General features: G+C 47.0%; 1 protein-coding gene across 13 annotated transcripts in view; it reads right to left on the reverse strand.

The window, feature by feature from the left end:
• Positions 1-13968, reverse strand: part of TNRC6B (trinucleotide repeat containing adaptor 6B) — a 1174734-nt gene that overhangs the window by 492041 nt on the left and 668725 nt on the right. For all 13 annotated transcript variants that reach the window (XM_078683361.1, XM_078683372.1, XM_078683380.1 and 10 more), the window contains one exon: positions 11202-11360. In XM_078683361.1, the coding sequence (XP_078539487.1) occupies positions 11202-11360 (159 nt within the window). The remainder of the gene's footprint in view (positions 1-11201; positions 11361-13968) is intronic.

Raw genomic sequence — 13968 nt, forward strand, 5'->3', positions numbered from 1 at the left:
AGTTGGCGGACCTCAACCAGGCGTGGCGTCGAACCGCCACCGTCGTTGCCATAGCCCTGCCCAGTGAGTCCGTGGTATCCAGCCCACACCTGATGGAATATCGTGCTGCATCTCGGCCCTCCACAAGGGCTAGGGCGAGTTTAGCCCGGACCTCCTCCGGACATTGTGGCAGCACGTCCGCGACCGTGTCCCACATGGTGTGGGTGTAGCGGCCAAAGAGACATGCGGTATTGACAGACCGCAGCCCCAAACTCAGGGACGAGAACACTTTCTTCCCGAATTGTTCATACCTCTTGGATTCCCGATCGGGCGGAGCCGTCGGGAATGCGGTCTGGGAAGTGGAGGCCTGGATGACCAGGCTCTCGGGGGTGGGATGGGTGGATAAAAAGCAAGGGTCGCCCGGAGCCGGGCGGTAGCGTCTGGCCACGTTCCTATCCACAGGCGGACCTGTGGCGGGCTTGGACCAAGTGCCCACAAGAACGTCACACAAGGCCTCATTAAACGGCAGCAGAGGCTCAGTGGAGCTTGCCTGCTGTTTAAGGACCTCAGTGAGGAGGTTAGTCCTCACGGCCGCGACGGGGAGCTCAAGGTGTAAGGCCTTGGCCGCCCGCGTCAACACTACACTGTAAGTAGCCCCCTCCTCCGTATCCACGGTGGGAGGGGAGACAAATCCAGTGTCTGGCGAAGTGTCAATTCCACTGGCCTCCCTAAGCTCATATGTCCAGTCCTGTTGAGACTGGCACTCTTGTGCCAGAGGGTCCACAGACCCCTCCCAATAACCCTCGTCACCCATCTCCTGCAGATCAGGGTCAACAGACGGGGCCGGTTTGTGAAAATAGAAATCTCCAAAGGCCGTCGGGAGCGGCGCCCAGCGGCGCCGCTCCGGCACCAGAGCCGGACCAAAGGGAGGATTGGGGACGGCGTCCATAGTGGGCGCCGGGGGCGACACCCGCAGGGCCGGCACGGTCTTGAGGTCGACCGGCGACGACCCGGAAGCGGATCCAGTGAGGTGCTGCGGCGCCGGGACCGAAGTCGCTGGCGGCGCCGGGGCCGAAGCATTACAAAAGGGGGTGGTGATGGACGGAGCATCTGAACCAATCAAACACTCACACCCAGTCAAAAGATCTGGGTTTGATCCATCACCGTTCTTTAGCCCACTCTGCCACCCCAGTTCAGTCATGGCTATATGCAAATAAGTCTGACCCTGTGCCTCATGGGAACAGTCCAGCCCGAACTGCCAAGCCATGCCTTCCCTGGACCGGAAACAAGCTTCCGAGGACCGGTTTCTGGAATTCCAGCCGTCTTCAGCTCGGCTTGCTTGAATCCAGTGGCAAAGTGAGCAAGGGACTCACGTCTGAGCATACCCTGCCACACTTATGGCGGCCAAAGCGGTACAAAAGGGGGTGGTGATGGACGGAGCACCCGACGGCGTCGGAGCCGAAGCACCCGACCCGCTAGGCCCTCCAGCCGGCGCCGTTGGGCCCGGAGGCGCCACGGGACCTGGCTGAGGAGGGAGGGACCTCATGGCCATGAGGTACCGCTCGACCTCCTCTGGCGTCGCATCATGGCCAGGGACCTGAAGGTGTGGGGCAGGCGGCAACCGACATCAGTCGGTCGCACTTGGAGCAGGGTTTAAACCCGGGCATCCCTACGGGCACTAGAGTCGAAGACTCGAGTAGAGAAATGATCAAAAGATCTAAAATGTTTAGTCAAAAAATGACTAAGGGGTAGAGCTTCTCCGGATCTGCGCTAGCTGGCTCGGAAAAAAGAAGAACTGACGTCAGCGCGCATGGGCGGCGTCTAAGTACTCCGACGACGTCATTCCGGCGCTAACGACGCCGACGACGGACGCGGACGACGCCTGCCGGCGCGCAGGGGTATTGCTACGCAAAATTTTCTGGATCCAGTCAGACGCCTGGGGATATTCTAAGGTAAGGAATCTATCACTAACGTGTCTCTTTCAGATGCTCACTTACTTGCCTGAAGGAGGTAATGGCAATTAGAAATGCCACCTTCCATGTTAGAAATTGTAATTCACATGAGTGGAGTGGTTCGAAAGGAGGTCCCAAAAGTCTGGTAAGTACTATATTTAAGTTCCAGACTGGTGAAGGTGGGTGCTTTGGAGGGATTATCCTTTTAAGACCTTCCATAAAAGCTTTGATTGGTGGTACCCTAAACAGAGACAGATGTTGTCTGTTCTGGAGATATGCTATTATAGCAGCAAGATATAGTCTTATAGAAGAGTATGTTAGATTGCATCTTTGAAGGTGCAAGAGGTAATAGATTATGGTTTGGATGGAAGCATCTAATGGATTGATTTGGTTATTGTTGCAGTAAATTACAAATCGTTTCCATTTAGCTGCATAGCATGCTGTAGTAGTTGGCCGTCTTGCCTCCTTGATAATGTTCATGCAATCAGGAGGTAAGTTAAGGTATCCGAACTCTGACCTCAGGAGCCAGATCGTTAGGTTCATCTGATTGGGATCTGGTTGCCTGATTTCTCCATGGTTCTGAGTTAAAAGATGGGGCGCTAGGCGCAGTCTTTGGTGGGGAACTACTGAGAGTTATAGAACGTTGTGTACCATGGTTGTCTCGCCCATGTGGGAGCAACCAGGATCATTGTGAATGACTGCTGACGTAGTTTGCGTGCCACTAGCGGAATCAGTGGAGCTGGTGGAAAAGCATACGCAAATCTGCCTGACCAGTTCATCCATATCGCATTGCCCTGTGACCGTGGATGTGGGAACCTGGCGGCAAAGCACTGGCATTTTGAGTTTTCGTTTGTGGCAAACAGATCTATCTCTGGCTGCCCCCATTTTTGGAAGAATGGTATTAGAACCGGAGGGTGAATCTCCCATTCGTGTAGCTGTTGACTGTGTCTGCTTAGTAGATCCGCTACTTGATTGTCTTTTCCTGGCAGGTGTTCTGCTAGGAGAAATTTTTTTGGGGAATTGCCCACTTGCATATGTTCTGTGCTAAGTGAAACAGTTGTGGAGAGTGTGTCCCACCTTGTTTCTGAATGTAGTACATGGCTGTCATGTTGACCGTCCGGATCAACACAGCCTTGTTGCAAGGTAGCTTTGGAATGCTTTTAGTGCCAGAAATATTGCCAGAAATATTGCTAGCAACTCTAGTTGGTTGATATGTAGTCTCCTTTGTTTGATTGTCCAGAGCCCTTGGACTGTGTATTGTAGCAAATGGGCTCCCCAACCTGTTAGTGATGCGTCCGCTGTTAGTACTACTTGTGGAACCGGCTCTTGGAACAGACGCCCCTTGGAAAGGTTTTGTGGGCTCCACCACTGCAGAGAGTTGTAAGCGTGACTGTCCACCAACACTAGGTCTTTAAATTGTCCCTGAGCTTTGTTCCACTGCCGTGCTAGGCATTCCTGTAGTGGACGCATTTGAAGTCGGGCATGGGGGACAATGAATATACAGGAGGCCATCATGCCTATTAGTTGCATGAATACTCGAGCTGGCAAAGAGTGTTGTGGCTGAAATTTCTGAATGAGAGTCTGGATGTTGGCTATACTTGATTGATTTGGATATACCTTTGCTAGAGAGGTATTTATTGTAGCTCCCAAATATTGTTGTATGTGGGAGGGTTGTAGATGTGATTTTGGGTAATTCATGGAAAAACTCAGGCTGTGTAGCAGCTGGAGTGTTTGATACGTATGGCTTGCGCACTGCTGGTATGAGTTTGCCTTTATGAGCCAATCGTCCAGGTATAGAAACACGTGATGTGTTGCCGTCTGAGGTGTGCAGCTACTACTGATAAACATTTTGTGTTGGGGCTGTGGTTACCCCGAAGGGGAGAACCTTGAACTGGTAATGTTGACCTTCTATTGTGAACCGGAGGTATTTCCTGTGAGCTGGATGTATAGGTATGTGAAAATATGCGTCCTTGAGGTCTAATGTTGCTAGTAAGTTGCCTTGCTGGAGTAATGGGAGTACTTGTTGCAGAGTAATCACATGGAAGTGCTCTGAGAGTATGTTTTGATTTAGAGGTCTGAGGTCTAATATTGGTCTGAGGGATCCGTCCTTTTTGGGAATAAGGAAGTATAATGAGTATACTCCTGTTCCTTGGTGTTGAAAAGGGACTGGTTCTATGGCTCTCTTTTCTAGCACGGACTTGACCTCTTGTTGTAGCAGGGTGATGTGTTCTTTGGACATAGGACGTTGTCTGGGAGGTATGTTGGGTGGAGTAGAAGTGAGTTCCAGGCAATAACCATACAGGATAATTTGTCTCACCCACCTGTCTGTGGTAATTGCATTCCAGACTGGTAGGAACTGTTTGACTCTGCCTCCGACTGGTGTTAAATGGTCTGGAGGGAGTGTGATGAAGTCACTGTTTGGTGGCAGTGGAGGCTCTGGTGTTGTTGCCACCACGTCCTCTGCCCTTGTTATTATTGCCTCTGTAACCCCCCTGTTGGAGCCCTTATTGAAGGAGCTTTGAGTGTTGCTTTTGTATGCAGAGGAAGTCTGTGAAGTGTTGCCTATTGCGGCGCCTCTGTAGGAGGACCTACGAAAGGAACGTCTATGTTGTTGAAACTGCAGCGTGCCCATAGATTTTGCAGTTTCAGTATCTTTCTTCATTTTGTCTAAAATGGTATCTACTGCAGGACCAAACAGGAAGTCTTGATTATCTGGTTGGTTAAGGATGGTGGATTGCACCTTGTTCTTAAAACCAGAGATGCGTAGCCACGCGTGTCTGCGTGGTAACACACTAGTGTTAACTGACCTGGCTGCTGTGTCGGCTGCGTCTAGTGCACATTTAATGGAAGCATTAGTTATAAATTTGCCTTCCTGCATAAGGTCGCTAGCTTGAGCTTTGAAAGGTTCTGGCAGGTGTTGCAGTAAACCTTCAAGCTGGTCGTAGTGCGCCCTATCATAGTGAGCTAGGAGAGCCTGTGTGTTTGCGATCCTCCATGAATTAGCAGCTTGTGAGGCCACTCTTTTCCCTGAGGCCTCCAATATTTTAGACTCTTTGTCAGGAGGTGGAGCGTCTCCTGTTTGCGAGTTGGCTCTTTTGCGAGCGTTTGCTACTACCAGTGAGTCTAGAGGCAATTGTGATTTAATGTAAGTAGGGTCTGTAGGGGCCGCCATATATTTTTTCTCAACCCTGGGATTGTGCACCCGTGCCCTGGCTGGATCCTTGAATATGTCAGGCGCGTCTTTTAGTACCCCTTTTAGCATAGGAAGTGTCCTGACATTTTTCTCTGAGGTTGGAAAAGTGTCAAATAGAAAATCTTCTTCTATTGGGTCAGTGTGCATGTCGAGCTTGTGGTATTTTGCTGCCCTATCTAGCAGTTAGTTAAATACAATGGTGTCGTCAGTAGGCGACAGCTTAGTAGGGTATGGGGAGGTGTCAGGGATGGATTGTGTGTCATATGGATCATTTTGATCATCCCATGTGTCATCCTGAGCCTGTGGGTCCTCTGGGTCATTAAAATTTTCCCCCATGTTATCCTCATCATTGTATTCTGAGTGTGTAGGAGAGTAGGGCACAAAAGGCATATTAGGATAGAAAGGAGGAGGAGTAAAAGACCTAGAGGGAGATGTCCAGAAGTCCTTTTTCTTTGGTGGTACAGGGCAAGTAGTATCCGTGTCCAATGGTCTCTTTTTCCGGTAATAGATGGTCACTTTGCCGGTTTCAGGGTTTATATACAGTTTTGATTGTTCCTCTGATTCTGGATCAGGATGAAAGAGTTCCTCTTCCACTGTCCGTGGCTTTGGCGCTGATGTTTTTAGTTTACTGACTTGCTTGTGACCTTTTGGCTCGAGGGCCTTTGGTTCTGGAGTCTTTTTCGGCTCGACTGTCGGTTTGGGATCGGTAACCTTTTTTGGTTCGACGTCTTTTATTGGTTTGGCAGTCTTTTTTGGTTCGGCGACTTTATTAGGGTCGACGTTCTTTTTGTGCTCGACACCTTTTTTAGGGTCAGGTTCTTTGGTCCAGTTCGACTGGCTTTAGTTTAGTTGCACTCTTTTTCGGATCGATGACCTGTTTAGGGTCGAGGCTTTTCTTTGGATCGAGAGCTTTCGACTCGATAACCTTTTTGGGGTGGACGACCTTTTGTGGTTCAACACCTTTCTTCGGCTCGACGCCCTTTGGCTGGTCGACCTTCTTTTGTTCGACGACCTTTGGCTCAACGGCCTTCTTCGCTTCCATGAGTTTTGGCTCGACTGCCTTTTTTGGGTCGGCGACCTTCGGTTCGACAACTCTTTTGGGTTCGACTACCTTCTTGGGGGGAACGTTACTTGGTCCTGGGCTCTCGGAAGGCTTTGATTTGGTCTTCTGAGCCGAGCCGGAGGGCGGGGCTTCTGAAGGTGTTTTTCGATCTCGGCTAAGGCCTTTAGGCGATGCTTCGATCAGGGCCTTCGGTTTCGGGATAAGCGGTGTTGGGGGCTGTGAACTCACGATTTGCCCCGGTGGAATCTCGTCATCGGAGTCTGACTGGTCCTTGGCGGTGATGATCTCTAGGTCCGAGCCCTGTGCTTCTGGGAGGTCGCGTTCATCATCGAAGATGTTCTCCGGTTCCGGTGCCGACCGCTGCATCTCTTGCCTAGCGGCCCGTCGAATCCGGATGGTCTTCTTCGAACAGAATTGGGCACACGCTGGGCAGTTTTGTTCGTTGTGCTCTGGTGATAAGCACTTGTTGCATACTGTATGCTTGTCAGTATGCGGGAATTTGGAGTGGCATTGTGGGCACCTTTTGAATGGGCTCCTTTCCATTGACAGTAGACCCACGTGGCGTCGAAAAGGCCCAACGGCCCGCGTCAACGACCGGATCAAGATGGAGAGGTTGGTCGAGTCAAGAAGTACCGAACGAGAACAATAACGTCGAAGTCGAAGGCCTATTGGCTTTTAAAAGTAGTTAGTATCGGTTTCCGAAGTTGGAGTAAAGGAATAACATCCGAACCCAATGGCGGAAAAAAACAATCTGAGGATGGAGAAGATGCCCATGCGTACTGTAGTCCAGGGGAGGAGTCACCTATCTTGTGATGCTTCGAAGACTCTTCCAGGACAACAAAGTGCAATCATCCGGACCCAACACTAGGCGGCGATCTATGCACAAGATATGAATTCAGCAGCCCACATGCCTCGAACAAATCCTTAGACAAGTAGTAACTTGTGCATCTGTTAGAGACACGTTAGTGATAGATTCCTTACCTTAGAATAGATACCACAGCAATACCAACCCCGGTGGTGAGTCTGCGAACAAGATTACACCATAGTCACGGAGAACAGAACGGCCAAAGAAGCGGTCTCTCCGGACTGTCAAGGCAATAATGCTTTGCAAAAGAGTGCAGCGAAGCCCACGTGGCAGCCAGACAGATGTCTTGCAGGGGAACACCACGTCCCAATGCAGTAGTAGCTGCTGTCGCCCTGGTAGAATGGGCACGCAGCCCCACCGGAGGTTCCTTTTTGGCCACAGAATAACAGGCCTTGATACACAAGACGACCTAGTGTGAGAGAGTCCTCTTGTGAACAGCCCAGCCTTTCTTGGTGCCTGCGTAGCCAACAAAGAGCTGGTCATCCACCAGGAACTGTTGTGTGCGATTTAGGTAAAATGAAAGCGCACGTTTTGGGTGCAGACGGTGGAGCCTCTCTTCCTTTTTAGAAGGAAGCAGGGGTGGATAGAAGGTGGACAAAGTGAAGGTCCGTCCTATGCGGAAAGAGGTAACCACTTTGGGAAGGAAAGAAGGCCTAGTGCAAAGGACAACCATGTCCGGATGAACAGTCAGGAAAGGGTTTCAAAGAAAGAGCCTAAAGCTCACTCACCCTGCAAGCAGAGGTGATGGCAACCAAAAAGGCAGTTTTAAAAGTCGGAAGTCTGAGAGGAAAGTTATGTAGCGGCTCGAAAGGAGCGCAGATAAGATAGGTCAGAACGAGGTTTAAGTCCCACTGGAGCATTACGAAAGGAATTGGAAGAAACAAGTGAGTAATGCCCTTAAGGAAGCAATTTACAATAGGGGACTTGAAAAGAGAAGGCTGGTAAAGAAGCAGAAGAAAGGCCGAAATGGCCGAAAGATAACCTTTTAGAGTTCCCAGAAAATGCCAAAGAAAGAATGAAGAGGAGAACCTCTGAAAAGGGGGCCAGAAAGGGGATGCGCAGCCTTTGCTGCGCACCATGCACACAAACTAGTTCCAACTACGGGCACATACTGTTTTTATGGAGGGACGCCTGGCTGCAAAGATAACATTACAGACTTCGGGAGGAAGGTCGAACGCTGTCAACTGCTGCCGCTCAATCTCCACGCAAGGAGGTGGAGGCTGGACAGGTTCGGGTTGAGGACCGTCCCCTGCTGCTGCGACAGAAGATCTTCCCGAAGAGGCAGTCTAATCGGAGTATTGATGGCCATGTGCAGAAGCTCAGGATAACGGACTCTTCATGCCCAGTACGGGGCCACAAGAATGACTTGGGCCCGGTTGTGCTTGTTCTTCCTCAGCACTCTAGGCAGGAGTGGTATAGGCGGAAAGGCGTATAGAAGACCACAACTCCACTTTCGACGAAAAGCGTTGTCTATCGAGTGCCACCTTGGAAATTACAACGCGCAGAATTGCTGACATTGTGCGTTCTCTTCGGTGGCAAATAGATCGAACCAAGGTTCTCCCCACTGCTGAGATTTTGCACCAACTCAGAGTGAAGACGCAATTCGTGATCCATCATGCACCAGCGAGTGAGTTCGTCCGCACTAGCGTTCAAAGAACCTGCCAGGTGTTGAACCACCAGGGATGTGCCCTGATGTTCCAGCCACTTCCTAAGACGAAGCGCCTCCTGACATAGGGTCCACGACCCCACCCCGCCCTATTTGTTGTACTACCACATGGTGGTGGTGTTGTCCGTTAACACCTGCACTACTCTCCCTTTGACAGAAGAAAGGTATGCCTTCAGTGCAAGACGGAGTGCCCAAAGCTCCAGAAGGTTGATGTGGAGCCCGGACTCTGCCGGAGACCAGAGGCCTCTGATCTCCGCCTCCCCCAAGTGGCAGCCCAATCAGAAGTGATGCATTTGTCACCACTGTAAACTCTAGCTGGGGGAAGGGAGAGGGACCTGCAGTTGAACCAATCCCAGTTAGTTAGCCACTACTGCTTGTAATACAGTGGCCTCCGAGATCTGGACGCAATCGGAAAGATTCCCCTTATGCTGTGCCCACTGGAACTTCAGGTCCCACTGCAGAACCTGCATATGCCACGTGGCATAGCCCACCAGGAGGATGCAGGAGACCATCAGGCCCAGTACCTCAGGTTCATTCTGATCGAAACCCGGGATAGGGCTGAAAGATCGGAATCATAGCCCGAATATCCCAGACTCGCTGCTAGGGAGGATAAGCCCAAAACTGCGCTGTGGTTCATTCCGCGTTCGTACCAACAGCAAGCTTGCAAACCCTGGGCTGCCTGAATTGCGAGGATTGCCAAACTATGAGGCGAGCAGTTTGTTGAAATTTTGTGGCCACTGCCTTGACATTGTGACGTCAGTTCAATGAAGGTTGTCTGTATCCGCTATATGTGCCACTAAAAGTATCCTTGGATGACCTCAATTAAAGATTGGTCTTCCTCGGTTTTAAACTGAAGATAAATATTGCTCAAGAATAATTCCAAGTCCTGAAGATGACCGTACAATAATATATCGGTCGAAATGCCGTCGACGCTTCTTTGTGGCTCAATTTGAATTAAGGACACAATACCTATGTTCATGTTGTTTCTTTATCCCGATATGTAATGTTTATGTATGCCACCTGTCTGGTTTGTATGTTTCCCCTTTTTTGTATACCAGCATTTTTTGTCTTGAGCACATTTGTACTTTAATTGTTTTTAAGAAACTGTTGATATATGACAAAATAAATATGTGATTTTTGATACTAGTACTTTGTTCTAAAGGGCCTCTTTAACCACTTCTTTCATCTCCTTTTTTGTTTGTTTGTTTCTTCCTTTGAATTGTTGGAAGTATTTTAATTTGTGTTTCTTCTCCCTGAACCTATTGTTAGGTGTATTGATTGCTTGTCCCGGGTTCGGGGTTTTTTGGACAGCCCCTGTGGTTGCTAATAATGTCAAACTACAGGCCTCCAAAATGCTTGTCTAAGGAGACTGCTGTCAGTCCCCCTACCTGCTCAACGTCCGTGTCAAAAAAGAACCGGGAATGCCCTTTTTGGAAGACCTTTTGAGGCACTACCCTCTTTCTTTGTGGAATAGGATCAGGACGAAGCAGGAAGCCCAGATTAACAGACTGATAATGCAGGACTGTCTAACACTTGACTTACCACAAATTCCCTGGCTTAGGTAGATCAACAGAGACCCAACCTTATTGCAGTCCCAGCACTGATAACCCAGATCATTAAGGCGGAATAAGTCACTGTGCTTTCAGGACTTTAAAGTAGACATAATTTAGATCATCATGAGGTTAGTGTACCCTCACACACTATTCTGTTAAAATGCAAAGTTTTACAGCTTTATTTTCCCAACAGAAAATACAACATAGGTTTGTACTAACAAGATTTAGACTCTACATATTTCACAGAATAGTAAAATCTAAGAGGCCGAATGGAATGCCTGGTCGAGAATGCTAGTGTATTGCCCCCGAGACAGAACCTCAGCTCAATACATGATGTACTAAGTTGTCCATTTTATGACGCCCTGAGAACTAACCTCAAAACCCCTATTAAGGGAGTGCCATGTTAGACAATGTGGATCAAAACTCAGCTTTTATAACAATTACAATTAGCAGAGGTATGCACTGTAGCATCCACCTATATCTGGCAGGTTATATGAAAGAGCCTCGGGCATCAGTGACTACCCTCTGCATACACTAGACAAATTATCAGCAGAACTGGGAGTAGGATTTAAACTGAAAGATATTTTTTCAGATTTACTTAGTGTTAGATCATCTATGATTATTTATTGAATATGCGTTTTCATTCATTGTTTAGTAAATTTGACTGATTAGAGCGTCAAACTATCTTAAATCATATTGTTAAGACTTTTGGAATATTATGGTCTTAGAAAAAAAAAGTTTATTGATAAGGACTAATCCAGTGCTAGTGAATAATCTTAAACTGAAGGCTATGCAGTCAAACACAAATATTTTATTACAACCATGAGGCTGAAGTCTGGCCAAAAGCATCAACAATTATTCCTTCTTCCCTTATCAAGTCAAACATGCTGTGAAAGCAGCAAAGTGCCTACTGCACTATGGGGTACTTACCAGTTTTCATGGTGTTAGGAGTACTAGAGGGAGCACTCCCCCAACTAGGAGTCGGCGGCCCAGAGTCTTCTCCATCACCCCAACCCGATGCACTTTCCACTGGTTCGCCCCATGCTGAAGTCCCATTGTCTGCAGACAGCACTTTGTTCTTGCCCCAGACTGTAGAGAGAAAATTTAAGAAGAGTAGGGTAAGCATAGATTACAATCACTTATACTGCTTTTATGTATAGGAATGGCATCCTGGTGAGTCTGCAACAACTAAAGTAATACTATCTCTGCAACTTAGAATAAAAGTATCAGATATCGTGCTCTTTCCTGAAGCAGAAGAAATCTGTGCCAAGACACCTCTCAAACAAGAGGCAAGATTGCATCCTCTCCAGTAAAAATAGAGTCCCTTCAATTCCTACACAAGTGGTTTGTGAAGGGATTTCATCCCTAAAGAAAACCACAAGCTACAAGTCATATAGTTGTTAACATTTTTTATATTCCACGTTAACAGTTCAAAAGGTGAAAACGCCAAGCTAAAATGTTATAAGAACTTTCCTCACATAAGTGTATTAATTGCTGCAACACTTAAATAGATTTTTATTAGCCACCCCCTTGCGCTATTCCAAACCTAGTTCAAGGCCTTTATAATGGGGTGAAATGTGTCAGAGATTTAGAGTCATTTTTTAAGTGCAGTCTTTACATTTTATATCATTACTAGCTTACCCGTCGTGCGTTGCTGCGATCTCCGAAGAAAGGAAATTTAAGGAAACTCGTTATGATAACATTCAATTTACATTGCGTCATTTTTATTGAAACTTCATTTTTATATGGAAAACATTTCAAAGTGTCATTTTAATGCTATTTATTTATTCGAGTGCTTGTGCATACACGATTTTTAGTGTTTCCGTCTGGTGCGTAAATCAGCATTCGAAAGATTATGAGGGCCCTGGGGGGGGCCGATATTTAAAAAAATGTTACGCCAGAAACGTTTGCGGGAGTGTACTCAACAACTTCCCAAAGTTTCCTGGCGATCGGATGAATGCTGTTTTAATTCTATTTATTTATTTCAGTGCTTATGGATACACGATTTTTTGTTTTTCGGTCTTGTACATACATCAGTATTCGAAAGATTATGAGGGCCCTGGGGGGCTTATATTTAAAAAAAATGTATGCCAGAAACCTTCGCGGGAGTGTACTCAACAACTTCCCAAAGTTTCATGGCGATCGGATGAATGGTGTTTTAATTCTATTTATTTAGTCGAGTGCTTGTGGATACACGATTTTTTGTTTTTCCGTCCTGTGCGTACGTACATCAGTATTCAAAAGATTATGAGGGCCCTGGGGGTCCGATATTTTAAAAAAATGTATGCCAGAAACCTTCGCGGGAGTGTACTCAACTACTTACCAAAGTTTTGTGGTGATCGTATGAATGGTGTAGTAATGCATAAAGGACAAACAGACAGACAGACAGACAATCATTTTGGTATATATAGATTCTGAGATTTTGCATTGATTCAGACCCTAAATCTTGAGTTTCAGTGAGAATTTCCATATCTTAAATTCTGGTCGGTTGGAGCTGTGCTACACAATTTCATGAGTAATGCATCTTTAGTAGAGCATGTTGAGTTGGTTATATCCATTTATTTTACTCACACCGTTAAAACTGTGAAGTCTTACATGTTTTTAAAGTCTGTTATTGATTTTAGGGGGTGCAATTCATCAATTAAATATTCTCACTCCCTCTCTACACAGCCAGGCTAAATGAGACCGTAAACAAAAAAAGGCTGCAACTATGAGCCCAGGTTAATGAGACCAATATATTTTTGGATTAACAAGTTGCTCCAAATCAAGTGCTGAGACATGCATATCTTTAATGACCGCTAAACTCTTACTTTCGCCAATACTGGGGCCCTAGCCTCAAAGATAAGGGGCCAAGACCTGGGTGTGGAAACCTTTGGCAAAGGAGAATGCTGCAAAGAAAGAGCCCAGGAAGTGAGGTATGGAATCTGGGAGAGGAGATACTTAGATGGCTTAAACCACCTAGTTAGAAGAGAAAAGTCATGTTATATGAACAAGACAGCGTCAGTTAAACTTATACTCTTGAATGTTTGGCCGATTCAGAAGCTTATGAAAACAGCTAAAACTAAGCTTCTATCCTTCAGCGCAAAGCTAGCTCCTGTAAAATATTCGCCAGTTGAAGTTAGAGACAGAAGTATTAACAAAGGCAGTGCCAGGCAAATTTCTGCAGCAGAATCATTGAGCAGTGTAAACATGGTCATAAGTTCTGTGACAGGGCTTGTTTACATTTCTTCTGTTTTTATCAAGTGCTTGCCTCCAGATTCTTATTTCTTTCTATTAAAAAGTGTAAAGCTTAGACACATGTATACGTGTTACCATCACGTCCGCCTCCTTTCTAAGCAAATGTTTTCATTAAGTTATGGTCGGTGATATGGACACATAGTCGAGGCAAATAGTCAAAATGTGAATCGAAATGGCGCATTTATCGCCATGCTTATTTTGCCTTGTTGGTACTTTAGTGTCGCCAAAACTATAAACATGAGATACAAATTGATCAAGCAGCAAAATTAAAATAAAAACTGTATTTGGCCCTAGTTTGGAGAGGCATCACAACAGAACTATCACGCAAGAGGTCACGATAGTTTGCGGCAAACCACCCACAGTTGGCGGTTGCTCAGGGGTTCAGAGAACAGCGCAGAAACGTTGCCTTAAATACTGCTAGTCATTCTCCGGTAAGGCCTGTGATCGAGAATAGCTGAAA

This window comes from Lissotriton helveticus, chromosome 1_1 (assembly GCF_964261635.1).
Source record: "Lissotriton helveticus chromosome 1_1, aLisHel1.1, whole genome shotgun sequence".
In the NCBI taxonomy this organism is placed as follows: Eukaryota; Metazoa; Chordata; class Amphibia; order Caudata; family Salamandridae; genus Lissotriton; species Lissotriton helveticus.